Below are 26,947 nucleotides of genomic sequence, written 5' to 3'. Positions count from 1 at the left end.
AAACCAGACCCATTTTGCAGGATTTGAACCCAGAACCCTTTTGCTCACGCAGAGCAGAGGCCAACTTTTCATTAAAAAAATGTATAATAAGGCTTTTTTTCCTAAAAAAATGACCATGGATAGTAAGGCTTTTTCTTCTTTAAAATATGACTATGTATGGTGAGGCTTTTTTCTTAAAAAATGACCACCTATAGCAGGGGTCTCGAACTCAATTTACCTGGGGGCCGCTAGAGGCCGAGTCTGGGTGAGACTGGGCCGCATCAGGATTTCCACAAGAAAAGCACTGATAAAACTTTCCAACGTTATCAAATATCTTTATTTTTTAACAAAAAATAATGAATTAAATAAATTAACTTAAAGATGAATAAAAAATAAATCAATCAGTAATATAAAACCAAATAATACTAATGAGCATACAGTAGATATACACTGGCTGGCTAAGTAGAGAAAATGAATTATTTTTATTCCGTTTCAAATGTCTGTATTAACAGCTCTTTAACCTTTAACTTTCTGAACTTGAATGGAACATTGAACATGAAATATTCTGAACACGGCTTCTTTTGCCTACTCCTTGCTGCTAGAGACCTGGCAGCGCTTCTTCTCACATAGTCACATTTGGCTTGAGGGAGGAAGCAGTGGAGACCCTCAGTAGAGCTTGAAGATGCTCATCAGTAAGTCTGGACCTGTACTTGGACTTATTGAAGTTCAAGGTGGAGAAGAGCTTCTCACACAAGTATGTGCTCCCAAAAAGGCACATGGTCCGCTTGAACCTTCGGGAAAGTTCAGGGAAGCTGGGGGTCAACTCTCTCAAAAATTGCCCAAGCTTGTCTGCTTCTCCACTCACCTCCCTGAACTTGGCTTTGAGTGCAGAGTTGCACTGCAGGTCAATGAGCTCCATTTGAAGCTCAGGATGGGCATCTTGCACATCAAAGGAGAAGGGGTCCGCAAAAATTTGAAATGTGGCTTTGTGTGTCTTGAAGTCTGCAAATCTGTGATCAAATTCCTCCTGTAGCTTCGAAATGGCCTCAACATACTTCTCACCACTGAATGGTGTGCCTGCATCCACGAGAGCCTTGCATGCTGGGAAATGGCAAAGGTTTGTCTGAGAGAGCTGGGCTTTCCATAACACAAGTTTAGTGCAGAATGCTCTCACGTTGTCATAGGCAGCACTGACAAGTTGCCCCTGGCCTTGTAGCTTCTTGTTCAGTACATTAAGCTCATGTGTGATATCAACAAGAAAAGCCAAGTCCATGAGCCATTTGGGATCACTTAGCACAGGATCAATCAACTCACAAACGGCGTAGCTAGCTTTGACTGCTGCATTACTGTCTTTGGTAGCCTTCTTGAAGAGATCCTGTTGCCTCAGAAGACGTGTTTTAAGACTGGCAACCTGGTTGGCTCTCTCATCTCCCTGGTATTTTTCGTACTCCTCAGCATGTCTCATAGTACAATTACGTTTCAAATTGTATTCCTTGTGCACCGCAACTTTTTCAGTGTAAATGAGACACGTTGGGGTGCCCCTGTGTTCAACAAAGAAATATTGCACTCCCCACTTTTCTTGAAACTGTCTGTGCTCATCACCGACCTTTCTCTTCACGGCAGGCTTTGAAAGAGACATCTCTGGGGCTCTGTAATATGTTTTTCCACTTGGAATGAGTCTCGGGTTGATCTTTCACATTCAGTCGCGCGGGTTTGTGGCGCATGTGCACTTTCGCTCTCCGTTTCAATCGCGGAGATGGCTACAGACACTGACACAGGCTGGATCACGGATCATAGCGCCTCATTCAGTTCTATGCTGAGAGCAGCGGAGGAGTGTGCGCGCCGAGCGGAGTGATCGGCCTCACGGCTTCTCCTCCGCCCAGCTGATTGGAGGAATGAATGAGTGAGTGAGCGAGGCACTGGACAGCCCGGCCGATGTCCCGCCTTCCAGAGCCGTATACCTCACCGTGATTGGTTCATTCAGCTCCGAACCAAAGTTCCCTCTAATTTTTTGTTGGTCTGAGCAGAAAGACAACCTCCCTGAGCGCACTGAGTACCAGTGTGAGCGACATCATCGGTACTCGGATGATTTGCCTAAAGACGTTTCGCCGACGGACGTTTGACAGACGGGCAGGTCGCCGAATGGACGTTCCACCGAACGTTCATTCGGCCGAACGGAGGTTTCGCCGAAACGGGATTCGAACGCTCGCCCCGCCGGATCGTGTGTGTACAAGTTTTTCAACCTCGGCCCGCGGGCCATATACGGCCCGTTAGGATTTTTAATCCGGCCCGCCGCCGGTGTTGTCCAAATTATAGTAAAAATCAATGTTCGTCTACCATCAATGGCAGTCCGGGAATAAGCACTCTTGGGCAGGCAGATGTAGCAGAACCGAGCCGTAAAATGACAGCAATCGGGTCAAATCCATGCTAAAACAGCATTTAATGATTAAATACAAATACTGGATGATATCGCGATGGAGGCAAAAAAACGTCTATAGACGTCCATTCGCCAAACGGCTCAAAATGCTCTCAAATTCGGTCAAATCCAGCTGAAAACAGCGTTTAATGATTAAATACAAATACTAGTATTTGTATTTAATCATTAAACTAACAAATACTAGTACGACCTGTCTGTCTGTCAAACGTCCGTCGGCGAAACATCTTTAGGCGAATCATCCGGCCACGACATCATCATTGCTCGCTATCGGCACACCAGTATCACACCTGCCACAAGCAGGTGCATGTCAATGTTCCCTCTAATTTTTCATGTAAAACATGAGTGGACAGAGCTACTGCCACTGGCTGCCACTTAAACGGCGCCATCATGGGGAAAGGGGTAAAAAAAAAAAAAAAAAAAAAAAAAAAAAAAAAAAAAAAAAAAAAAAAAAATATTTAAAAAAAAAAAAATAATCGATCTTTCATATTAAGACGGGGGCCGCAAATTATCGTCCCGCGGGCCGCAGTTGGCCCGCGGGCCGCAAGTTTGAGACCCCTGACCTATAGCAAGCCTTTTTCTTAAAAAAATGACCATGTATAGTAAGGCTTTTTTTTAACATTTAAAACATGACCATGTATATATTAGTCCACCTGTTCCCTGGTGGACTAACCTAGATTGGAACCCAGAACCTTTGATGGTATAGTAATGCTTTTTTTCTTTAAAAAATGACCATGTATAGCATTCCATTGATGGAAACAAATGTCCAATTCATTCTTGTAGAAACCACATGTTCAATTCCAAGTCAGTGTCCCAAAAACTAGTCAACACATTGCCAAAAAAAAGATGTAAATTAAAATAAATATCTAAAAAGTTTAAAACTGCAAGTAAAGGAGGCGGATCGTTTGACAACTGTTCGATTCGCTCCAGGAAAGGAAGTAACTCAGGAAGAGACAGCAGACAAGCAGAGCCTGTTGACAAGCTCACAGTGTCGGAGGGATGAGAAGCATTTGTGAACAGGGAAGACAGTGACATTTGAGCTCACACACAAACATACACACCCTCACACACAACTTGTGCACACCCACAAGCGAGATCCCTACAGCTTGTGACCTTGGATCAGTCATCCTGCCTAAAAGGAGACAAGGTGAGGTAGATGGAGCTGACAACGGAGTTTATGGCTGTGTAGGTGCACCGCCAGGCTACTTACGCCTTATTGGTCACAAACATGACAAATGGTTGTATGCACTCTGAAACCTCACTTAAATATTAAGTACAATGAGGCTCACCACCTAAAGTTGGCCTCCTTTCCTGGTCCTTCATTAGCTTTTAAATCTCAAAGAAGTTTTAAGTACAAATATTAACGGAATATATTAGCATTTTGGAACCAGGAGGTCCTCTCAAAATGTTATCTCTTTACCTAAACACGCCTGTTCACACAAGCGCGAACAGATCCCTGTTCGAGTGGAGGTGTGACGTGAGTGAATATTTTATTTTTGTATAACTGAAATTGCAAAGTTGGGTGCCATTGAAAACTGCATCTTCACAAAGTGTCAAAATCACCACACGCTTTGCCTATGCCTATGAAGTTCCCAGCGATGGCCAATCAGAGAAAAGTGTATTCATATGATTTCCTGTCAGGTACATATAATGACAAACTTCAAATATACAGGAGAGTCTCAAAAAGACAAACTAAATTACCGAATTTTCTCGCGTATTAGCCGTCTCCGCGTATAAGCTGTACCCTTAAAATGGTTGAATTTTACCATTTCTGTCGTATAAGACGCCCCCTGATTTTTGAGATACTGTATAAATCGATTGCTGGATTGCACATTCCGAAAGGGTGTTGCCTGCACGTAGACAAATTCAAAGAGGAAGTCATGTGAGCAGTACAACCACAAAGTGTGTGCATAGCGGTCTGGTTTGTCATCACTAGGTAAGCTGGCGGTGCCCTGAGTGAAAAATGGCAGGCACAAGTGAGTTTTATGCAAGATAGTTTGTTTTTTTTTCCAAGAATTTCATTCATAGACGTCAAAATAAACTTATCTTGCATTATGGCGTTTCGTCCTTGTCACCTTGCAGTTTCGTGCTTGTCAAGTTTAATTTGTGCGCATATAAGCCGTACCCTCGATTCAGTCATCATTTTTTTGCGACAAATACGGCAAATATATTGCAGTTTGAAAAATAATGACATTCGGTGCACCTTCAATGCAAATGGTTGTGCAAACCTGGTAAATATTCAAGGTTATAGAAAATAATCTAGAAAAAATGCCTTTAATGCCACTTTTTAAAAAAAATCTATGATGTACGTGTAATATTGATAATTTGACACACCGATATTCATCTTTTTCTTTTTCTTTGTTTGATTGCAACATATGGGATTATATTGGTAAAGTGGGAGCATACTGACCTTGCCCAGCTGCAGGTCAGAAATAGAGCAGGCATCAATGAAGGCTTGCGCAATGACAGACAGACACGCATCCATATGATCCGTCTTGTCGATGTCAAAGACGAACTGGGGGTTCTTTAGGATGTTCACCCAGAAACGCAGCGGCAAGCTGAGCGAGCACAAGGAAGGCTTTTTAAATCTGATGCCTGACGACTGCCGTCAACCAGTTTGCTTTGCTGACCTGTTGGTTTTCCAGATGTGGAGGGTGTCAGGATCAGTGATGCCTCGTTTTTCAGCCTGCTCCTCCAGAAAGTCAAAGAAGTATTTGACAGCTAACGGAGGCTGCTCAGGAGGGATGCTAAGGATGGCCTGAAAGAGGTCATCCAAGAACTTCTGCAGCGTTCCCTTTGATAGGAAAGACATGAATTGATGAGATAGAGCCACACTGTAGTCTGCCTTCAAAGGGCCTCTGTAACGCAACAAACATTGGCAGTCTTGAAGGTGCCCTCGTGCAGCCTGTTTCAAGCATAGGATGGATCAAAATGTGAGTGTGACCTGGACGATGTTTGTCTTTTATGTCATTTGATATTTGATTGGAATCAATTTTGTCAGTCAAATTGCCTTTGTGTACTGGTTCTCAGTTTGATATTTTTTAGGGGTCGCTCGCCTGCAGACGTCTGCCCCACGAGGGTGACCTCCATCCAAAAAGAACCTTTGTTTTGAGACATTTTAGTGCAAACTGTCATGCACACCTGATAAAATGGCATTAGATGTTATGAAAGGTCCACACAAAACAGGAATAATAATATAGAGAGCATTCCACACTCATCATCTGATTCATAATTTTAGTTATTTTATTTTTTGGATGGCCGATTTTGGAATATCAGGCTCAAGTTCTGATCTACAATTGTATTTACACTCTTGAGTGCTCAACATGTAAAAAAAACAAAATTCTACATTGAAAGCAAGTTAAGTATAACTTATGTTCTCCTTGTTCACCCGGGTTTAATCACTCAAGCCAAGTTTGACAAGGATCGGAAATACATTGGTTTGTTGCTGTTTCTGTAATGACGTGACTAGGTATGTGATTGCTTGTAAATGAGGGGAGCCGAGGAACAGTCAAATACGTTTAAAATAACAAAGCTTCATGTGACTCATTGCTACAACAGTCATTGTGAATTATCATCTTCTTACGTCTCTTGAAAAAAAGGTGCCCGAGGGGGTTGGGGGTGCTCACCTTGGTAGACAGGAGGCGTGTCAGGTAGATTTCAGGCAGCACCTTCTTGCGGTGGTTTTGCCTGTGCGACCTCTTGGTCTCCATTAGCTCATCGTGGGGAAGAACCTGGAACACCAAGAGGCTCCGAGTCAACACTCGGCACACAATTTGCTTTTACAGCTCCTCGCGAGAACCCTAAATGAACGCCGCGAACCTTCCGCGGTAGTCGGAGGAATTTTTCTGTTTCGCGCATTAGATATACGATCCGCAAACCACATGACTGTAGGTTGAAAACAATCTAAAAGAGTGAGCAAATGTCTGCGGCTCACATCTCTGACTTGCACAGCCCAACCTAAATGCAAATGTACAGCCTGGAGTAAAAAAAAAAAAAAAAGACTACAAATCTGCCCTTAAAAATGGACTATTCACCCGGCAAATTGCGTTCCGAAGAACTCATTATTCTAAAGTCAAAGGGCCCGTATCTTGGCAGACGGTTATAAAAGAGCTTAAGCTGCATTAGCGCCGCTCTTCCCTCGCAGCGGCGGCTTTCCTTCTCACCTCCATTCACCCTCATTCTCTCCATCTCCACGCGGAGCAAATGCAACATTGTCAGAGAGCACTTGGAGAATACACGAGCAGTTACTCACCAAGTGGATGTACTTTTCCGTGTCCAGATCTTTGGCTAGAGGAGCGGGGGGGGAGAAAAAAAAAGAAGAAACAATACAATCAACAAGAGAGAATAAAAGAAGACAGGCGGAGGGAAGAAGGCGAGAGGTGACAGCTGAGAGGGAGGGAACAAAAAACAAAGACACTGAGAGGAGACGAAGGTAGATAGAGTATAGACGTGAGAGGTGAAAGTGATTAAGGTGGACGGTGGGCCGGAAGGGGAGGCCAGCTGTCAGACTGAGTGAAGGAGAAAGATTACGAGTGAACATGGAGAACGGAGCTGCAGAGGCAGACACACAAAGTCTACCATTAGTGCAAATGAGATGCTAACGCTTGACAAACTTTGGGAGAAAGTGCTGTGCTTGGTATACGATCGTGCATCCTATATGGTCTTAGATGAATGAACTGTGTTTTATATACGGTCGAGGATTATATACAATTATGCTTTATATTAGGTATGGTCATGGTTTATATTTGGGTCAACTGGCCATTTCTATTTGCCACCAAAAAATATTCAAAATACAAACAAAAAACAAAAGTTAATACAGGAGGAAAATGGTTTTAAAAGCTGAAAAAAGTAGAGGTAACAGCTTATGGATCCATCGGATAGAAGCAGTTATAAAGCCATGTTATAATGTCTGTATGTTGTATGTGTGAGTATTTTTATGGTTAAAAGTTTATCGGCAACTGTGGCATCAGGTTAGCTTCTGTTTTTTTTCTCCTTACTTGAAAGCTTGCTAGTAACTCTTAGCCCAAATTAAAAAACTAATCCACAACAATGCCTGACTTGGAAAAAAACAAAATCATACGTCAATATACGTACTATATACATTGGCTGAAAGGGCATCGACAAGACTGGCTCAACTTTTTTTTTCTCCTTGCTTTGGTGGCAGCGTTTTGAAAGCTAGCTTGCAATAACATACATTAAAAAACTAGTTCAAAATATGGGCATCTGATCGGTAATGTAAAAAAAACAAGAATAAGATCGGAAGTGAAAAAAAATAAACACAAAAAAAGCATTGCGACCTCCCTATGCTGGAGCACCAAAACGAACAACAACTGCAAAAAACAGCATAGGTGCTGACCAAATTATGCTGTTTATTTTTAGCTGGATAATGAGAACACACGTGGACTCTCGGGCTTGCAAGGAGGAGACGCTCGCTCGATTGCTAAACTCGTGGTGAGAGAGCGCCGACTCTGCCAGGCGCTGCAGCTGCCCAGTGGGCCTCGCTCCAGACCCTCAACAGCGATCACCGTGTTTTTATATTGGCCACACGTGTAGCTCAGTAAGCCTGTGACATCTCCTTGAAGCTTTGAAGTCACAGCCAGTGTTTGTTCACATAAGCTTGCCATTGAAAGGGTGGGGGGCTCTTTCTAAGTGAGGGGACACAGTGGTGGACTGCTCGACGGATTGGTTTATAACACACCACATTAACTTGGCTATGATTCTAGGTGAACTTGAGGACAAAAGTGCCGGGAGAAGAGGCAATGCTTCTGACCAACCATTCCATCATGGGATAAGATGGAAGAGCTGTCGGCGCTTACCAGCAACGGAGTCAAGGGGCTCTACTCTGCTACTGTTGTCTTCAGCTCCAGACTACTGAGGAACTGTGCGAATAAGCTTGGAAGAGTGACTCTGCATATTCTCTACCTCGGTCACAGTCTGCAGAAGTTCCCCATCTTGTGGAAGACTTCCTGTGTGTGGTTCCAGTTTTTGTCCAACTTTACATCTTTTGAGTCTGTATCCGTTTTTGCTACCGCAACCAAAATGGCGCCGTTCAAGTGGCAGCCGGTGGAGGTAGCTCCGTCCACTCTTGCTCGTTTTGTGTTTTTGCTGCTTTTCTGTCTTCATGATTTGATTTGGTGATTCTCAATGATCCCATTTACTTTGATTTGCTTTGTACTTTGTGCTTTTGCTTTGTTGTTCTGCGGCCTTTGCGACTGTACTGTCCAACTAATTTGCCTTTATTTGCCTAAATGCCTTTTCTTGCTACTGTCACAATGAAATTTCCCAAATACGGGATGAATAAAGTTATCCAATCCAATCCAAAACATTATGACTATTTTGAAGTTTGCAGTAAAATTAATGTATATATGACGTTTGTGATGAACCAAGTCATTTTGAAAAACTGTTGAAAACTGAGCACTATGCTTCAATTCTGGAATGACCCAGTAGTAGACGGTATGCTGGCTGGCCCACATTTATTACTGAAAGGTAATGCGGTTTTGCCATGACAACAAGAGTGAGAATGATTGTTTTTTTGTGTTCTTAGATGATTTTGAACTTTTCCATCAGTAGCATGTAACCTCTACTTGTGCATATTTCCGCAAGTAGGCGAGTGGCTGAGCATCAATGAGTGTTGCAAGGCGACGTACCTCTCCCCAGGGTGTTCTCTTTCTTGTCTTGCATGCTCATGGCGAGGGACGCCCCTTCAGGGATCTGGAAGAAGACAGACGGGGAAAAACAGAGGTGACGGGGTGAGAGGTGAGTGTTGGTGCAAGCTCCCGTGGAGGATTTGCCATTCAGAGGCGCCCGCGTTGCTAATGTGGGGCTTCCCAGCGACCCGGGAACGCGAGTACACGACGCGGCTCGCCCCCCTCATTGCTGTGTCAACACGGCTTAGCAAAACTAAACAGCACACTTAACATGTACAGGTAAAAGGTCAAAGGTGAGAGGGTCACCCAGTGTCTGTTTACTCATGCACAAATGAATGTTGACATAAGCAAATACACAGAGACATTCCTGCCTACTTTTGCGGAGCTTTTTTTTCTTGCAGCAGATTTTTAATGGGTTGGTTGTGTTTTTATTGCAATTAAAGGGCAAAACAACCGTCTGGTAAATGTCAAAACAAGTTATCAATCTTGGAAAAATAAATATTAAATGTCTTAGTTGGATGTTATGAGCTTGTAATTTGATATACCACACAACATTATTTATACTTGCATGATTTGACCTAAAATACTAAATGTATAGAAAGTAGAATGAAGTGCTAAAAATTATTAGTGTCTTAATGTGTTGCGGCCAATCCCCGGTGACTTTGGGCTGAAGAGCACCAACCAATCACAGAGAGGGAATAGAAAGACAAATAATTGCCCTCACGTTCGCGCCTAAGGACAATTGAGAAGCTAACAAGCAGGTTGCGAAAATGTCGCAAAACCTGAGAAAATCCAAACAAAAGTGTCCATTTTTGAGAGGAAGCATACATAGGCACACTTAAAAATGTACCTGCCAATCATCATCTGGGAAATTCTCGGTTAACTCTCTCGCTTGATCATACATGGATGTTATATAAAATGTTTTTTCAATTTGTTTATGAAAGGTAGTGCAGTAAAAATACAGATTTTTTTTAAGGGTCATTGTTTATCCCTATTTAAATGGATTGGATTTATATGTGCATTAATGAATTTCAACAATCCATTTATTAGATTAGATAACTTTATTCATCCCGTATTCGGGAAAGTTCATTGTCACAGTAGCATGAGGGTGAGAATACAGACACATGAAGACTTTTTAGACATAAATAAATAGGTAATTTATATATATATATATATATATATATATATATGTATATATATAAATACATATATATATATATATATAAATATATATATATATGTATATATATATAAATACATATAAATATATATATGTATATATATATAAATACATATAAATATATATATACACATATATATATACATATATATACACATATATATAAATATAAATATATATGTATATATATAAATATGTAAATAAATAAATGGAATTCCAGTTAATATTGGACCAATTGTGTATTAGATTAACAAGGAAAAATACACGAGGAAATGAATACTCAAATTAATTGTAAATAAATGTGCGAGTAATGCATTACTGGCAATTACACACCTGGTAATGGAAGACTGTGTTGAGTTTTTTGCGCCCATCCTCCATGATGGAGGTGTTGTCAAGGTCCTGCAGGAGTTTGCTGTTGCTGCCCGAGTCAAACCACTCTGCGGGAAACACAAGACGTCCGAGGTTAGTTTAGGAGAAAGAAACGGGAACGCTTCTCGAAAGGGAGAACAAAAAAATGACGTCGAGGACCACTGAAATCCTCCAGGGCCATTAATCAAATCAGCACCGCGGGCTTTCGGAAGCAATAATTCTCCTGATTATTACTGTACGGTCTCCTCAATGCATCCTGTCATTTACTTTATTGCGGCCGCGGGTTAGCGTGGCTCCGTGCGAGGAATTGACCTTTTGCAAAGGAGGATGGCAAATCTCTGAGGGGCCGGGGAGGGGAAAGAATGAAAATAATCAGGGAAGCGCCGCTCTTACCCAGGTCTACATCTTCTGCTCGGGGCCAGTGGGAGAAAGGCAAGTTTTTATAAAAGGCTTCGATGATTTTCTCCTTCACTTGGCAGATGGTGTCCGTATTCATAACCCTGACAGATAGTGAGTCCATGCCACAACCCTGAAAGGACACGTTGATGTTCTGCGAAAACAAAAAGCGCAACGTCACGAGACCGATACGGTTTGAATTTCACTTTCAGCAGTTTTCTTTTCATAAGCCTGCCGTCAGTCAAGTGCGGCGAACGGACGAGAGAATTCCTCCCACCTGCGGCTTGGCTTCGATGTTTTCCCGGAGCAGCCACTCCTCGTTGAGCGTGTAGCGCGCTTTCCCCGTGATGGCGTCGATGGAGCCCTTGTTGATCTGCTGCTTGATGGCGCACAGGAGGAGGAAGAAAGGCTCGCCCACCGTCTCCTGAAGAATGACAGAGCAGAGTGCAGTTGAGCGTTAGCCCACCAAGGCGATGAGATGAGACGTTTTATGATACTGGTGTCATTCATGCTAAGGGACCCATTTCACAGTTCTACATTTTAAGTGGGGATTTGTGTCCCTAAAATAAGGTTGAATAGGGTCTCACAGCAATTTTTGATCTGAACAAGATGAAGATTTTTTTTCCGATATAGAACTGAACTAAACATGAACCGAATGTAGCGTTTCAAACTGATTAACATTATCACAAACCAAATTTCTTGAACGGCAGTTCATTGTAATGCAAGTGTGTCGGATTTCATTATAGACTTTCATCTGAAAATCCACAAATGATAAATACTGCAGGAATTATAAAGGTCTATATACTTCGTATATGTTGGGTACAAATGTCTTAGAAGAAAAGTTGAATTGCTTTATTTTGCAATCTTTTTCTTAACCTAGTATAGTAAAAAATGAACTAGTCTAAGGCCTTATAGGGACACACTAAAAGAATAAATGACCTTCATGTGAAAGACTGTTACTAATAGAATTTGAAGTATAGAAGTCTTGCATTTCTCAGACCTCTGATAATAGAGAAAACAATGACACCGTTTATGAGTGCCCCCATTTTGTGAAGTTAATTATAGCCACGCATATAAACACTGATTCACTGAAACGCAGGTGCACGGGATGAAGGGTATGACAGACGTCAAACGAAAAGATGTATAATCTGGGTGACTCACATTTGATTGGCTAAAATAGCACCAGCATTGACAAAATGTCTCCCTACACTAACGACGTTCACATCCAGGAAAAGCTAACATTTATTGACCCTTTTCTCTACTATGATGCATCAGTAAAATGAAATTCTATGCTTTTTTTCTATTTAACAAGATTCTTTCTCCCATGCGGCACAAGGATAAAGGTGTTGTCTGGCCCTTTAAAGAAGCAGCTTCTGGGTCAGGAAAAGGACAATGGTCTGCATCTGATCATCACAAACAAGCCATTTTTGCCATGGGAGAACTGAAGGGGCCCCAACAGACACGTCTAACAACCCGTGCTAGATCTTTGCGGACTTTCCGTGACCCGGTGGCCTGAGAATCTACGAGGCGTTCTCCCCCAAATACTCACTTTGAGGTAGCTGTACATGCAGATGGACATCCAGTTGGTGAGCATCTTCTCCACCACCGACTCGGTGCGGCGCAGCATCAGCTTGGGGTTCTTGGCGGCTGAAGCATCAATGAGGTCCACCAGCAGGTCTTTCATGATACTAGTGTAGTACTCCAGTTTGCCGTGGAGGGCGATGGTGAGCAGGGATGCTAAACTGCACCTGAGCCAGGAGTAAAAATGAGTAAAATGCCACATCAGAGTGAGGTAAGCTGCAACAATAACACTGAACAAGAGCATTTGAAGGGCTCTTTTCTTATCTCTTGCTGAAAAGAAAAAAAATCGGAGAAGCAAAATCCGAGGAGGCGCTTACCTGTCTCGTACAGCAAAGTCCTTCTGCTGCTCCAACGCGTGGACGAAAGTGACGAGGAAGTGCTTGTTACTGAGAAGAGTGGCGAACAGCGTTATGCCTTCCTCTACGTTGGGTTTGCTCGGATTGGTGGACTGAAGGCAAAAGGGGAGGAAGGTGTTATTTTGACGCTTCTTTCTCATCCTTTTTCACATGTAGAAGTGGAAATTTGGGTGGGATTGTCACCAGGTGGTATTGAATTTCATTATTACCGTAATTGCTCAAGTATAATTTGCTCTCACGTGGACTACACCTTGACCCCGAATTCAACTTTCATAACAAAAGTATTAAGTTTATATTACGATCCGCATACCTCCACGCAAATTTTAGTGGGTTTGTGTGTGCCTATCACAAAATCGGCACTAAAAACATGAATAATTTTCATCCTTATGCGTGCACCTGTGCACTTTTACGATGCGCCCCCGCCTCCCATCTGGGATATTTTTAGCAAAATATGGTCCAAGGTATATATCAAACCATGACACTTTAATTCTAATAATACTACTTGAGTGGCCTCTGCTCTCCTCCAAGGTCAACATCATCCCCCGCCCTTGCACCCATTCAAATTGGCAAAGCGGACTTAACGGCCAATCCGCGGGTGTGACTGAGCAACAACCATATGGCGCCGCTTGCGGGCTGACAGAAGGAGAACAGAGGTGCCCATTAAGATAAATGCTGGCCTGTGAGATTTATTTGCCGCGACCTGGAAACACTTCCCGGGAAGATGCCGGAGACCGTGGGCACTTCATCACATTCAGACAATCGCCGACTCCCCCCTCCTCTCGTCGGCCGCCGACCTCAAAACTAGCTGAGGATTGTTACTTTTTCTCGTAATGTGCGCTCACCTTTCGCGCCTGTGTGAAAGCACTCTTTCGAAATGCCTGCTTTCCTTGGCCGCCTGGCCTTCCATCGCAAAACAAGACGCATTTCTAAATGTATCCATCGGGCTCGAAGAGGGCGCATTTTGCTAACAGCCATTAAGCATTAGTAACGACACACAAAGGCACGAAATGACAAAATGCACGGTTTCTGCTAGTCATCAACAACCCCACAGTGGTGGAGTCCTTATGACTCTTCGTGACCCAGTTGGAAGAGCGGGGAATAATAAGAAACCAAATCAAGCCACTCTGGCAGAAGAGTGCGCCAGCAAACTTGCTAATGGCTTAACCCCTCACCTGCCACTCCTGCAACAACGGGTGCGTCTCCGGCAGAGCTCGAGGGCCCAGAGAATCGTACTCGTAGGTGGGCTGGACCAGACTCCTCTCATAATCCGAGCACATCTGAAAGGCACACGATGGCGAAATTTTGAAAGCAAGTCGGTGCAATCGCCAGGCCGTCACATTGAAAAGAACATAAAAAAAGACGACTGCCCAAAGAATATTGTGGTTAATTAACCGCGTAAGCAAAGGCTGGCCTTGCGCCAAGAGACCCCTGAATGGACTCTGAGGGCCTGACTTACTTTTTGGTTTGCACATGCGAAAAGAGACTCTCACAAGACATTTTTATGAACAAATGAAATGAATATCAGACCAATATAAGACGCAGCACTTAATCATTACTTTTGAGGCTGCTTTGCTATTCTCGATTAGCTGCCTTTATCTTCTGAACGGATTTTCCACACGACCATTGCGGGCGTGCTGGAGTCTATGCCAGCTAACCATGGTCAGGAGGCGCCGTATGGGCCACCGCAGTCGGCCAACACGGGCGCTTTCGCAAAGGAGCCTGCAAAGCGGGAGGGCGCCGCCGTGGGCGTGAGTGCGATTTTACAAATCAGAGCGGAAAGTTCCCTTGTCACAGTGGCCGCCATTGTCGCATCCCCTTGAAATTCCACGCCTGCGCTCAGCAGATAAATCACGCCGAGTTTGTACGTGTAAAAAGCCACGCAGAGACGGACCCCTTCGGGGCGGATCACGCGTCAGAAAATTGCTTACCTGTCGAGAAAGCATTAACTGTCCACCAGGGTGCCAATTTGGGCGACATTTTGCAACAGCTACTGAGTATTCCAAGCCCCAAGGTGAATTATGATGCATATTTCAAAAGACGGGGAGTATGAAACGGGGCGTGTGGGGAGGACAGATTAGCTCAGCAGTAGTGAGAAAAATGCGAGTGTCTGTGGTTATCAGATAGGGGAGACGAATTGAAATGGTCACCTTCGGAAAGAAGGTGCGCGTGACAAATTGTTTGTACTCCAGGAAAGGAATGCCCTGGCTGCGGTTGAGCTCCTTGGTCAGGTCTGTCATGTCAGTCTGCAGTTCTGCAAAGCCTGAAAGACAAAAAAAGGGCAAAGATCGTACACTGTTGTTAAGTCCCCCCAAATGTTGCTAAACACATTTTTCAAAATCTCAATATAGTAGCAGTAGGAGGGTGTTGCAGGGAGTTTGTTGGTAGTGGTGGGAAAGAATGGCTGAACAGCAAGAAGCAAAGAGCCTCTTGTGGTTGGCTCAGTCATTTTCGATTGGCTTTTTTAATTTCTTGCCAATGTTCTGCAGTGTTTTGTGACAAAGACATTTTGAAATCATAGATGCGCTTTTATCCCCATCCATGCAATGCTTACGTCCATATGCTACAACCTTAGCCCTTCGATATGCCTGGCAAAATGAAATTTCAAGCATCAACGGCTCTTTATTTTAGACCGAGATAAGCGCATGACGATATTGAGTAATTTTTAACATTGCAATATTGGGAAATTCTTAGATTGTGCAATATTTATCTTGCCTGGGACGTGACTTTTCATATTACTTATTTATGTTTTTGCCGAGAAACACGCACTTTGGGGAGTAGCACCACTAATTTCGTTATATGCAGCAGTTGTATAATAACAATAAAGGCTTTTGATTGATTGAAATCGAGGCACTTTAAATTAACGCAGAATCATGATAGATCATTAATATTGTGACATTCCTAATGGCAGGCACATAAATTGAAAAAAAAAAAAGAATTTATTTTACTAACGAATAACAGGGGAGAAAAACGTGAATAAAGGACATTATTTCCAGGAAGTGGCTGCCTTATTGCAGGCAGACATTTGATCAAAGCTGTTACTATTTTAGCCAATCAAATGTGAAAATTTAGCATTACATCTAAAGTTCTACCAAGGGTATGTTAAACTAACCAATGTTACTAATTAATCTAACCACCTATAGAGAGTAGTCGCTGATGATGAAAGAATGGGGGAAAAAAATAAACTTTTCTACTCTAGTGAAAGAAGGGAAGATATGCTTTCATTCAATTGATTGGTTGGAAAGCACATCATAGTGTTTTGAGCAGTTTTTTTAAATGGCTGCCATTGTATGAGTTGAATATATTCATCCATCCGTGTATTTTTTCTGTGAGATGTTTGGAGCGGTTTGGAGAAAGATTGTGAGGCACTGCACCGTCCGCAGAAGCAGGAGGGAGGACTCCCCTCTATCACCACCTGGCACGATTGTTCAGCCTTGGCGGAGGTCTTCGCTCCACCGAGGGATGTTGTTTCCCTTTGTTTTCCACGCTTTTGATTTTTGCCTTCAAATTCTTCAAGGGTCTTTGATATCCGTCCAAACAGATGTGATTTCAGTTAGTGAGAGATTTCAACGCGGGATTGCATCAGTTCATTTCCTAGATCCTGTCACACATGTAGGATGAATACTAAACGTACTAATCCCTTGTGCGGCTATGCCAGGTGCTTTAGTCCACCGTGAAGCAGAGTGGCCCAGAGAAGCCAAACCAATGTCGCTGATCTCATTAATATTTTATGTATGTATATCGACTCGTACGGTCCTCTGACGGTCGCGGTGAATGAGTTAATTCTGTTATTCGCCTTAGAAAGCCTCGTCGATGTGGCGTAACATCATTTACTGTTTATGAACTGTCTTTCCTTTGCGTGTCTGAGTATTGGATTTTCTGTCTTGATACCTATTGATTTGCCATAGCTGGTGGGTAACTCCCCGCTGTATGAACAAGCTTACAGCGAATTCAATTGGTTCCATATTCTACAGGAGAGCTTGTTGTTGTCAGACATGTTTGGGCTAACAATATGGGATTTTTCCGATGGTGTTTGGCTGGAAAGACAGGGAAAAAATGAGACTACGGGGATCTAGGATGCACGTTCTCTATCTTGATGCTCTCTAATGTGTTGTGAAGCGCTAGTTCAGTTCACCCTCTCAACTTGTGACGAGCCCCATAAGGCCAAAAGAGCAGAGAGCTCCCCTTCCTGACAGCTGGAACATGTCCATTTGCCTTCTTGCTTTCCTCCCTCTTCTTCTGTTGAGCTTTTGTCTCGACAGATGCGCGGCTCTCCCTCCACGTAGACTCCGTATCCTCAACTAGGTCACAAATCTCTCCTAAGTAACCTGTCCTCCCCTTCTCCGCCCAACCTCAACGCATTTCTGCTTTTCCTCGGCCTCGCCGCCTTGACTTCCGCACCTCTCATTACCAATTTTCTTCCACTCCTAGTGATCTTATCTCGCCGCCATGAATCTGGCCGCTCGCGCGACCCAGAAACGCACGCGTGCACGTTGTCGCGTTACTCCCAAGGACGCTGCGATGGTGACTGCACATGACGGATCACTCACCCTTCATGAGTCACGCTTACGAGGTGCAAATCTGTCAACCAGCTCATCACGACAGCACTGTCATACACGTGAAATCATACAAACAAAGGTGGTCAATAATTCTGTCTCGCTTCATGGTCTTTTTGGGTCTGTTTGTTAACTGACACCTCACATTATTTGAAGTCTGAACAAGGTCAGGTGCATGAGCTCATCAACATGTTGGCTGTCATTGACTCAGACTTGAAAATCCAGTGATCATTCATTATCAGCCCTCCTATCTCAAATGCTGTCAATGGTGGCCTATATTTGAAACACACCTTTCCGGATCTCCTCTCTGATTTGGGACTCCATCTCTTCCATTTGAAGTAATGTTTTCTGCCAGTAGCGTTCTGCCCTTCGGCTCTTTGTGCAGTAAACAACAAGTGCTAGGGACACACACAAATAGACAAAAAGAAGAGAACACACTCAATTTTGGCAGGTTTCAAACATCGGACTGACAGATGTAAAAAAAAAAAGCAGCAGCATAAGAAATAATGTACTGTCACAATATTACATAGGTCAGATGTATTGCTTTTTTAAAATACAGTAATACCTCGAGATATAAGTGCCCTGACATACGAGCAATTTGAGATACGAGTACAATTCCGGGCAAATATTTATCTTGAGATACGAGACAAATTCCTATACTATACGAGCATAAAGCGGACGCGAGAGGCTGCTCATAAGAACATTCGGGCACTGTCTCTCTCCCCACAACTCCCTTGTGTAATGTCTCTAAGAGCACTGGGCAGAGCGTTCCATTTTTTTAGTGGGTTTTTTCCCGTTACAGTGCGAATGACGATGCGATCGCTAATACAAGAGGAGTATATACTACTTCTCGTTGGCAAGTGATCGTGCGTTATCCTATTGTGAGGACATTTGTGTGCATCATTTTGGGAATATTTTGAAGGGAAGACAAAATCAAACAACCCTCGATAGGTTGCATCTGAAAGTCAGGGGGGAGGCAGGTCAAAGAGAGGCAACCCAGGAGAAGAAAGGCATCAACATTTAAAACAAAATTAGAATTAAGTTTAGTGTAAGGTTAGATTTAACTTATTTTTGAGTGTTTTTGCATCGTAATCCAAATTCATTTAAATTTGTTCATGTTATGTTATGAGTGTGTTGCCGTGCAAAAAGCATTAAGCTTGTATCTCGAGGTACCACTGTATTTTTGCATTTATTCTTTTGTGCCCGAATCTTTAACTCTGACTTTTTCATTCACATCCATGGAGAAAATGTTATAAATATGTCACATATATATCAAGTTAGTGGCATGATTCTCAGTGTGATAAACCAACTGTCTGCTAAAACAATCAGCACAGGGGAACAACGAAGCCTTTGTGCATTTGTTTGCCTGACTCACATCTGGATTTCCCATCCCCATGAAACTTACCCACGGTGCAAAGCAACAGAAGGACACAGCAGACCACGATGGACACCACGATGGCCAGCTCACTGCCGCCCATCTGCACTTTGGCGATGGTGTGCCGAAAGTTGCCCACTTGGACCTAAAACAGATGAGAGCAGATGTCAAACGGAAAGTCGCGAGGTTAGAAATGATCAGAAGATATGAGAAAAGTCGAACAGAAATGAGACAAGAGAAGAGATAATCCCAGCAGAGATGAAAAAAGAGAAAATGAGAAAAGAGGGAAAGAAATGAGCGGAGGCGAGAATAGATAAGATGAGAAAAGAAGGAAATGGATGTCTAAAACAAACAGGAAAAGAGGGAAAACGAGAACAGGTGAAAAGGAAAGAGGCGAGACGAGAAAAGAAGAAAGGGAAGAAAAAGAAGAAAGAGAAGAAAATGAGAAATGAAAAGGGAAAATATGAAAACAATGAAAATACTGAAAAGAGAAGAGACAAGAATTAAGATAAGACATGACAAAACAACAAGATAATGCAAAAATGTTTTTTATCAGCTAAATCAGTGACAGCTGGATGACAATTAAATCTACATTTATAAATATGTCAACAGTCCTTTTTGTCAGTGAAGAAAGCAATACATTTAACTTTTGTAGTGTTATTTATGTTTAAAAGAATACCGCTGGACGTTAATTCTTGCATTTCATATTTCCTATGAACCTTTTGCTGAGGAAGTCTTGCTATAATGTGAGCAATTCTCGTATTTTACAAGTTTGTCATTTACTGTTGAGAGGTGGGAAGTACTGCAGCGTCAAAAAACAAAGTTAATGACTTGCAGGCGTTTTTGCTGTCGGACCCAACATAAAAACTGCTTCAAATGTAGCCGTGAGCTTTGTGTGTTCCAGCGATGCGACCAACTCTATTTGCGTTTCACACATGAGATTAGACGCAGTGAGGTGGTGTTTTGGAGGGGGCGAGTTTGATCAAGCTCGGTTAAAAGTCTCATCGCGGCTCATGCTTCTGCATCATTTATATTTATTCATTTTCTACAGACAATATGACAAAGTGTCACATTGAATTAAGGTGAAGATTGAACGTGTTTTTGCTTGTTCACTTTCTTTTCTAATCTGTTGATGGTGATTTATTTTATTTATTCATTTTTTTTAACAGTAGAATGTCAACTCTTTTCAGGGACTTTCACGGTCGGCGTGGTGGAAATGTGTTGTCAAAATATAGAAAGAAAAAAAAAGCTCGTTTTTTTTAAATCAAATATCCAACGAAGGTTGGCATAAAAGTCGCTTGTTTGAGACAGAAATGCTGTTAAAAACAGGCTTTCGTGCAGGATTTAAAACCCACCCATACAGGGCACTCATTGACTGCCATTGACGGCGCTCGACGTCCAATCCATTTTTACTCAAACATGAGCATTACTTGGAGCCAGTGTTTTTTTTTTCATTTAATTTCATGGATTTAGTTTTTTTATTTGCATTGCATTAATTTAAAATAACATAAAATAACCCCCCAAAATACAATATGGGTAATATTTTTTTTTAATGAGAAACTAATATTTATTTTTTTAATTCACAAAAAAGTTACTTACTTTATCAAGGTTTCAAAAGTGAACTTTTGAATAGTCAATTTTAATGACCACTGTCCCTGAAAGGGTTAACACTTACAAACTCAACTGAGATATTACTACTGTCATTTCGCAAGTATAAAGTGTGTGTATGTATTAGGTGTCTAGTATTCCATTATCTATACTATAAAAAAATTTTTTTCCTCTGTATTCATTTTTCCTATCAAATACTCTTCTTTTTTTCTTTAATGGAATAACATTTGATTTGGCTTCCTCACTTATTCTTCTCAGATTCTCTCACGAGAGCTACTATTTTTGGTCTGTCCATTGTATCCTGTGGGAGTATGTTCCCTCAAAAACGTATAATACAAAATATTAAGGTGATTATATTACTTTTAGAGGTTGAAGAGTTCAGGAGTAATGTTTACATACTAAATCGTGATGATGACTGATTCACGCCGAGTAGCCTAAAAGATGGACTTCTACAATAATTTGTAACATTTGACCTTTTTTGAAATCCTTAAAATGCACATTTGGATTCTACTCACGCATTTTTCTTCTCCCTTGAAATGTGATAATTAATGCTTGGTGAATTTACAGTAAAATGTCCAGCACAGAACCCTTTTTAAGAATGGTTCAAGATGCTGAATCCGCATTTGAATAAGAATATTTTTGACAACGTTAAGATGGATGCGGTCGTTAGGACGCAGGTGCACGAAGGACAAACGAAGAAGTGCCGACTTGCAGCCTGGAGTCACATGCCTCACTCTAACCCAGATGTGACAAGAAAAGGACTTCCACTTGTTCCTTGTGACCAGTCAGCAGAGATTTGTCTCCCTACTTCCTCAACCAACTCTAACATTCAGGCAAAGAGGCTTTAAAAACAAATAAAAACAAAGACCCTACCCTCATACCAAATCCTTTCACATTGGTCAGGAATATTATTGACATGTTCTTGCATCATTCTATTTGAGCGTAATGAAGAGAAAAATTCTACTGTTCCATCCTCCTACTTGAGAGCAGAGCTAAAAATGGGGGCTTGGAAAAAATAGAACTATACCCCCGTTAGGCAGCAATCCAAGCGACGCATAAAGAAAACATGGCCACCCATTCAACAACGTGCACCCTGTGATTGTGTCTGGGCTAAATGTCACCCTCTATGCTATCGTTTTCTTTGATCATGCCCTCATTTCAACTGACCCGGGGACCTCGCTTTGCTAATTGCTAGTCTTCGTTTTCAGACAATGCTGTAAAAACACGGCGCTGACCGTAGAGGCCAAAACAAATATTTTTATTCCAGCTGCGGAAAAGGCAAATGTTTTTAGCAGTGGCCGGCTCTCTCGTGACAGACTGACATATGTACCAGAGCTATTTTAGCAAACCACTCACATTCTGGCTTGTCTTTAAATATTGATGATGACTTTCCCCCCCACAGAATAAGAATCGCATAGAGAAATGCAAAAAGCTGAGACGAGAATAGACTTTCAGACTATTTTTCATGCTGTTTGAATCTCTCAGGTCAACATGTGAAGTGATGTGACGTAAGCCATTCAGGATCCGCTGTATGTCCATATGTCACATGACGCTCAAACACCTGCAAACGATTGGTTGTCCTCTGTAAATGCTACAATTTACTCGCGAGGGAGTAGTCCAATTAGTTTGTTAGTTCAGTAATTAGTTTAGGGTTAGGAGGTCTGAAAAACCTGGCAGGTTCAATGTTAACTTGGATCCCATAATTTAAACATTAAAAAAAATGCATTTTTGGTTTACATTCTTCATTTCCTGAAACAGAGAACAGTGCTAAAATCCTCATGTTTCTACACTTAATCACCAAGTTTAACATCAGATTCTAAGATGGTGCTCTGAAAGACACGTTACGTACGCAAGCATACGTTGTTATGGTTTTGATTTGATATAATATGATTTCTTTGATTGTTATTGAAACCTGGAAAATTGAGCAACAACTTAGCAACAATTGGAAAATGTAGAGTTTAGAACCACTGGTACACAGTACACGATTTCCGATCTGATTGTCAAAAAGGATATACTACTGAGCCACCCCAATGAATCCGAATGAAATTGTTTGACAACCACGAATGACTCAGCGACATCTTGATCAAGACTTTGAAATTGTGGCACAGAGAAAACAAACAAAACGAGGCGCTTGTCCACATGAGCAGATTGTGTCTTACTGGCAAAAAATGGCAGATAGATCAAGTATTACGGAGATGAATGGGAAATACATTACCCCGACCGATTAACAGCTGTCTGCAGTAAGCCAAGGCATGTGTAATGACTTTGCGGCTTCTCATAAACGCTGACATATTTGGACTCATGTTACATTGGACCAACTTGCTTTGCAACTGAGGTCAAGCCTTCAGATCGGAGCGTGAGCGGACAGCTGGCAGCCAGTGTGTTTGTCTTAGAAAACATCTCATATGAAGCAGATCCAGTTTTGATGAGCAGAACTAAGAGAGCAAAATGAACGTCCTTCTCAATTTCGTCACACCAGAGCATCTGTCTGTTCATCCATTAGTCGGTTCCTCAGCCCTCGTGATGGCAATTTGGGGGAAATGTGATTTACAATGAGGCAATTCACCTTACGTAACATCTTTTGATTTTTTAAATTGACACTTCACACATTCAAGCAATAGCTGCTACTTAGCCTCAATCCTCAATTGTTCTCATCCAGGAATCGCTCACATGAAAATGCTTGCCCTTCTTCCGGAAGTATGTGTTGAGATCATTGTGCAAATGTGCATTTCAGGCATGTGTCGATGATCCTTTCGATTACCCTCAATTGCCAAGGTATGACCCATATTTCATCTGTAACCATGCTTGTGAAAATGGTATACTTCCATCCACTATGACAAGTTCATAAGTTAATGACACTTTCACTTCTCACTCTGAATCAGTGCATTGCAAGCGGCGTTATTCAATTGCAACCACATCCTTTTGACCAAACACTGCATTGGATTTAGAGACTTACTAAATGGCCATAAATTTGCAATGATACCCACACATACGTAAAATTAACGGAAGTATCAGCATTGATAAACCTAATACGGATAACACAGTTTCTGTCCATTACGCCAAATAAAAGCCTTGATGAGTCCAGTGCATACTTGACTGATATGACAGGGGCTAACTGTCATCAAATTGAAGCACTTACAAGGCCAATTTATACTGAGCACAGAGTGGAGTGCACCGTTATCTTGGTCATCCATCGCAACATTTCACCCAAAGGCTCAGTTTGCACACTTACGGTGACAGGCATCTCTGTCTCGTGGGAGCTCAGCAGGCCGCTGATGGTGCAGTGGAACAGCTGATCGTTGTTGAAGCTGATGTTACACGGGTACGGGCCAATCATCACCGTGTATTCGTCCGGTATCAGTTTCAGATCGCTGGGCCCTTTCTGCGGCAGGAAAGAACACAAACAGCTGTGAGTGACTGAGAATAGAGAGGGAAATAGCAAGGGGCCTCGAACGGGGAGACATAACGTGCGCTTCGGTAGGCCCGTCGAGCCGGAAGGCGTCCTAATCGGTTTGCCCGGGGCTGAAGTTCAACTTAAAGCAGCAAACCGTTCGTTTAACTCTCCCGATTAGATGGGGCGAAGACTAGACAAACAAATCTGCTGACTGACAGCCAAAGAAAGTCCTTTTCTCACGATGTTGATAAAAAGCAGTTGGAAAAAGCACCATGGCAATTTCCATCCATCAACTTCCCCTCAGGGTGGCCATACTCCTCCTGGTAAATGCATTGCTGTCAAATAGAATGATATACAAATCTCACAACTCTTTAAGCAAATGGACCTTATCTACATTGTTGTCAGGCAAAACCCAAACTTATGGATCCATTTTGGATTTATCTGACTAGAGTGGAATGAAAATGTATTTGCCCCTAACTTCAAATCTATCATTTTAAATATTTTAGTTTATCAAACAAATGCAAATATACAGTTGCACATATCCTATTATGTTGACTACTAATTTATTGATTATTTATTGTTTTTATTTATTTATTATTTGTTTGTTTGTTGTTGTTATTTGTGGACCTCGTGGTGAAGCTTTAAATCTCATTAGTTTAGATAACTTTATTCATCCCGTATTCGGGAAATTTCATTGTCACAGTAGCAAGAGGGTGAGAATACAGACACAGGAAAAGACATTTTAGACATAAATAAATAGGTTACAAATATTATACTTGTATAATGACAATGTAAGCATTCAATTCAATTAGATTATGCATCACATGTAGGTAGTAATTACATTATTTATAACCATTTAAAAAGAAAACGGAAAAATACTTTTTTTCTCTTGTTATTGAGATGAGTTTTAGCAGCATGACAATACACTAGTTAAGACTCAATCAACAGTGTCTCTGCTCAGGGTATCCTGCCACAGTTGGATTTAGACACAATGAATCAATCACACAGTATCCATTAACAAATTAACTATTAAACACACGCAAGACCCCTGTTGACTGCTCACAGTGACAGACAACAATTCACAGTTACGTTCACACATACTCGCATACTCAACGAAACCAGCGTGTAAAGTTTGTTCTTTGTTTTATGGACTGAACAATTGGGTCACACGTCTGCGTCAAATCGCCCGTTATTCACGCGTGGCACTCCCAGAGGACAAGCTTCTCCAGATGAATTTAGCTAGTGTCCTGATGGTGTTGCTTAAAATGACACTCAACTTTCTCAACTCTGGAAATACAATAATCCCCCTGAGAGAGAAAGTTGAAAAGCTTCCGTTTTTTGTATAATCCTGCCAAGATTAGAAAAGTTCTTTGTGGTGATGTACAGAGAATCAAGTCTCATATGGAATCGACACGAAATGGAATGGAGGCAAAAGAAAATCAGATTTGTCTAACTGAGCCCCAAAGCAGAGTGCAGGTCCTTGTAAATGCAATAACATTAAAATAAATCGGAATAGATTAGCCTAACGTTTGACAAGCGTCAGAATAATCAAGATAACAATACCTCTAATTTCCAAAGTTAGTGTTGCACTCATGACCACGCCATCTGAGGCCGACATATCCGAAACCAGAACTGACCCAGGAAATAACAAGTAACAAAGTAACAAAACCAAGATTTTTGCAGCTAAGACCTACTTCGAACAGAGGTAAGACCAAGAGGACACCGTAAACATTTCATGGTGGAAAACAAGGCATCTTGCAAAAAAAAAAAAGAATTCTTGTATTTTTAAAAAGATACTTGGTAGAAGAGCTTGTTTGCAGTCATGAAAAACTTGTGACCTCAACGTGCACAGCAGGGTCTCATTAATAATCCTTCCTCGACTAAATTGTTCCTCTATCACAACACCATGAAGGTCAACAGTCATTAGTTGGGTGCGTGTAGAAGGTTAGTAAAACATGAAACGATGGACTTTGTTGTTTTACTACGTGCTTCTCCATATGACTGCATTATTTAAATGAAAGAATAACTGAACTTGAGCAGACCTGATATAAAATATTGAATCTGGCCAGTCTGCAACTGAGACAAGACAAAGATTTTGTGTCTGACTCAAGATTGAAAAAAAAGTGCAGATCTGAAATTCCATAGTTTTCTTTTTAAAAATCAGACAGCTGTCCAACTGTTTAAATTCTCTCTCTTGTCCAATAGTATTGCCACCGCCAAGGTGCGACCCAAAAACAGACCCAAATTGTAACACAGTGTTAAATCCTCAACAGGAGGCACATAATGAATGTAAATAAAGCCGACACTATTCATAGTATTTTTTCCTGCCTTCACAGTCCCATAGGCTTCCATTAACAGATTGCAGCAGGCTTGTGTTTTTCCATTATTCAAACAAGCCTCAGTGTTCCCCAGTGTGCACAGTGCCAAACATGAAAAATGGTGCCTATCAGACACTCAAAGTCCTTTACGTTGTCAGCTTTGGATCATCTCCTGGTCATGAAGGGAAAACAAAATGACATTTTACTCTTTGATTTTTCCCTTTGTCAAATGGCAAATTTGGGGTTTTGATGGTGTAACTGTTTGTTTGCGGGCACTTCTTTTCATTCCACATTTCTTAGCAATTAGCTCGGCGACCATAACGATGGGATTACCAACATGGAAAAAGGCCAAAATAAAGAAAGTAGAGCCAATTTGGAAGCAATTTCAGTCATCTGCCCTGTTTTTCATTCCAAATGTAAGAAAAATGTGCGTGCGTGCGTGTGTTTATCCTTCCTTGCTATGATTACACCCTCAAGGCCCTCTCCTGTCGCCAATGCACGATGCAACCTCCCAGGTCTCTGTCAACAAGTGCTTCTGAACACACACACACACAAGCTGACACGAAAAGCATCACTCTACCATCCCCCAAATATATGTTGCAACATCTTATAAAATGTTCTCAAGTCTTTACTACAGTAAATCCCCTACCATGGCAGGGGGTTATATTCCAGACCACCCCCACAATAAGTAACATCGGAAACATAAAAATATATCTTATCCACCAAAGATGCAAATAATGTATCCACCAAATCAGAG

General features: G+C 41.8%; 1 protein-coding gene across 1 annotated transcript in view; it reads right to left on the bottom strand.

The window, feature by feature from the left end:
- Positions 1 to 26,947, bottom strand: part of plxnd1 (plexin D1) — an 85,700-nt gene that overhangs the window by 10,559 nt on the left and 48,194 nt on the right. Inside the window, exons 19-33 of the mRNA XM_077599145.1 lie at positions 23,711 to 23,860; positions 18,901 to 19,015; positions 17,786 to 17,893; positions 15,090 to 15,202; positions 14,115 to 14,219; positions 12,904 to 13,034; positions 12,555 to 12,753; positions 11,283 to 11,429; positions 11,003 to 11,159; positions 10,574 to 10,677; positions 9,061 to 9,124; positions 6,666 to 6,700; positions 6,040 to 6,144; positions 5,044 to 5,207; positions 4,824 to 4,971 (exon numbers count right to left, since the gene is read on the bottom strand). Coding sequence (XP_077455271.1) covers positions 4,824 to 4,971; positions 5,044 to 5,207; positions 6,040 to 6,144; positions 6,666 to 6,700; positions 9,061 to 9,124; positions 10,574 to 10,677; positions 11,003 to 11,159; positions 11,283 to 11,429; positions 12,555 to 12,753; positions 12,904 to 13,034; positions 14,115 to 14,219; positions 15,090 to 15,202; positions 17,786 to 17,893; positions 18,901 to 19,015; positions 23,711 to 23,860 — 1,845 coding nt within the window. The remainder of the gene's footprint in view (positions 1 to 4,823; positions 4,972 to 5,043; positions 5,208 to 6,039; positions 6,145 to 6,665; positions 6,701 to 9,060; positions 9,125 to 10,573; positions 10,678 to 11,002; positions 11,160 to 11,282; positions 11,430 to 12,554; positions 12,754 to 12,903; positions 13,035 to 14,114; positions 14,220 to 15,089; positions 15,203 to 17,785; positions 17,894 to 18,900; positions 19,016 to 23,710; positions 23,861 to 26,947) is intronic.

Source organism: Stigmatopora argus, chromosome 1 (assembly GCF_051989625.1).
Source record: "Stigmatopora argus isolate UIUO_Sarg chromosome 1, RoL_Sarg_1.0, whole genome shotgun sequence".
Classification (NCBI taxonomy): Eukaryota; Metazoa; Chordata; class Actinopteri; order Syngnathiformes; family Syngnathidae; genus Stigmatopora; species Stigmatopora argus.
Note: the sequence above shows the minus strand (reverse complement) of the source record. Positions and strands in the feature narration are given on the sequence as shown.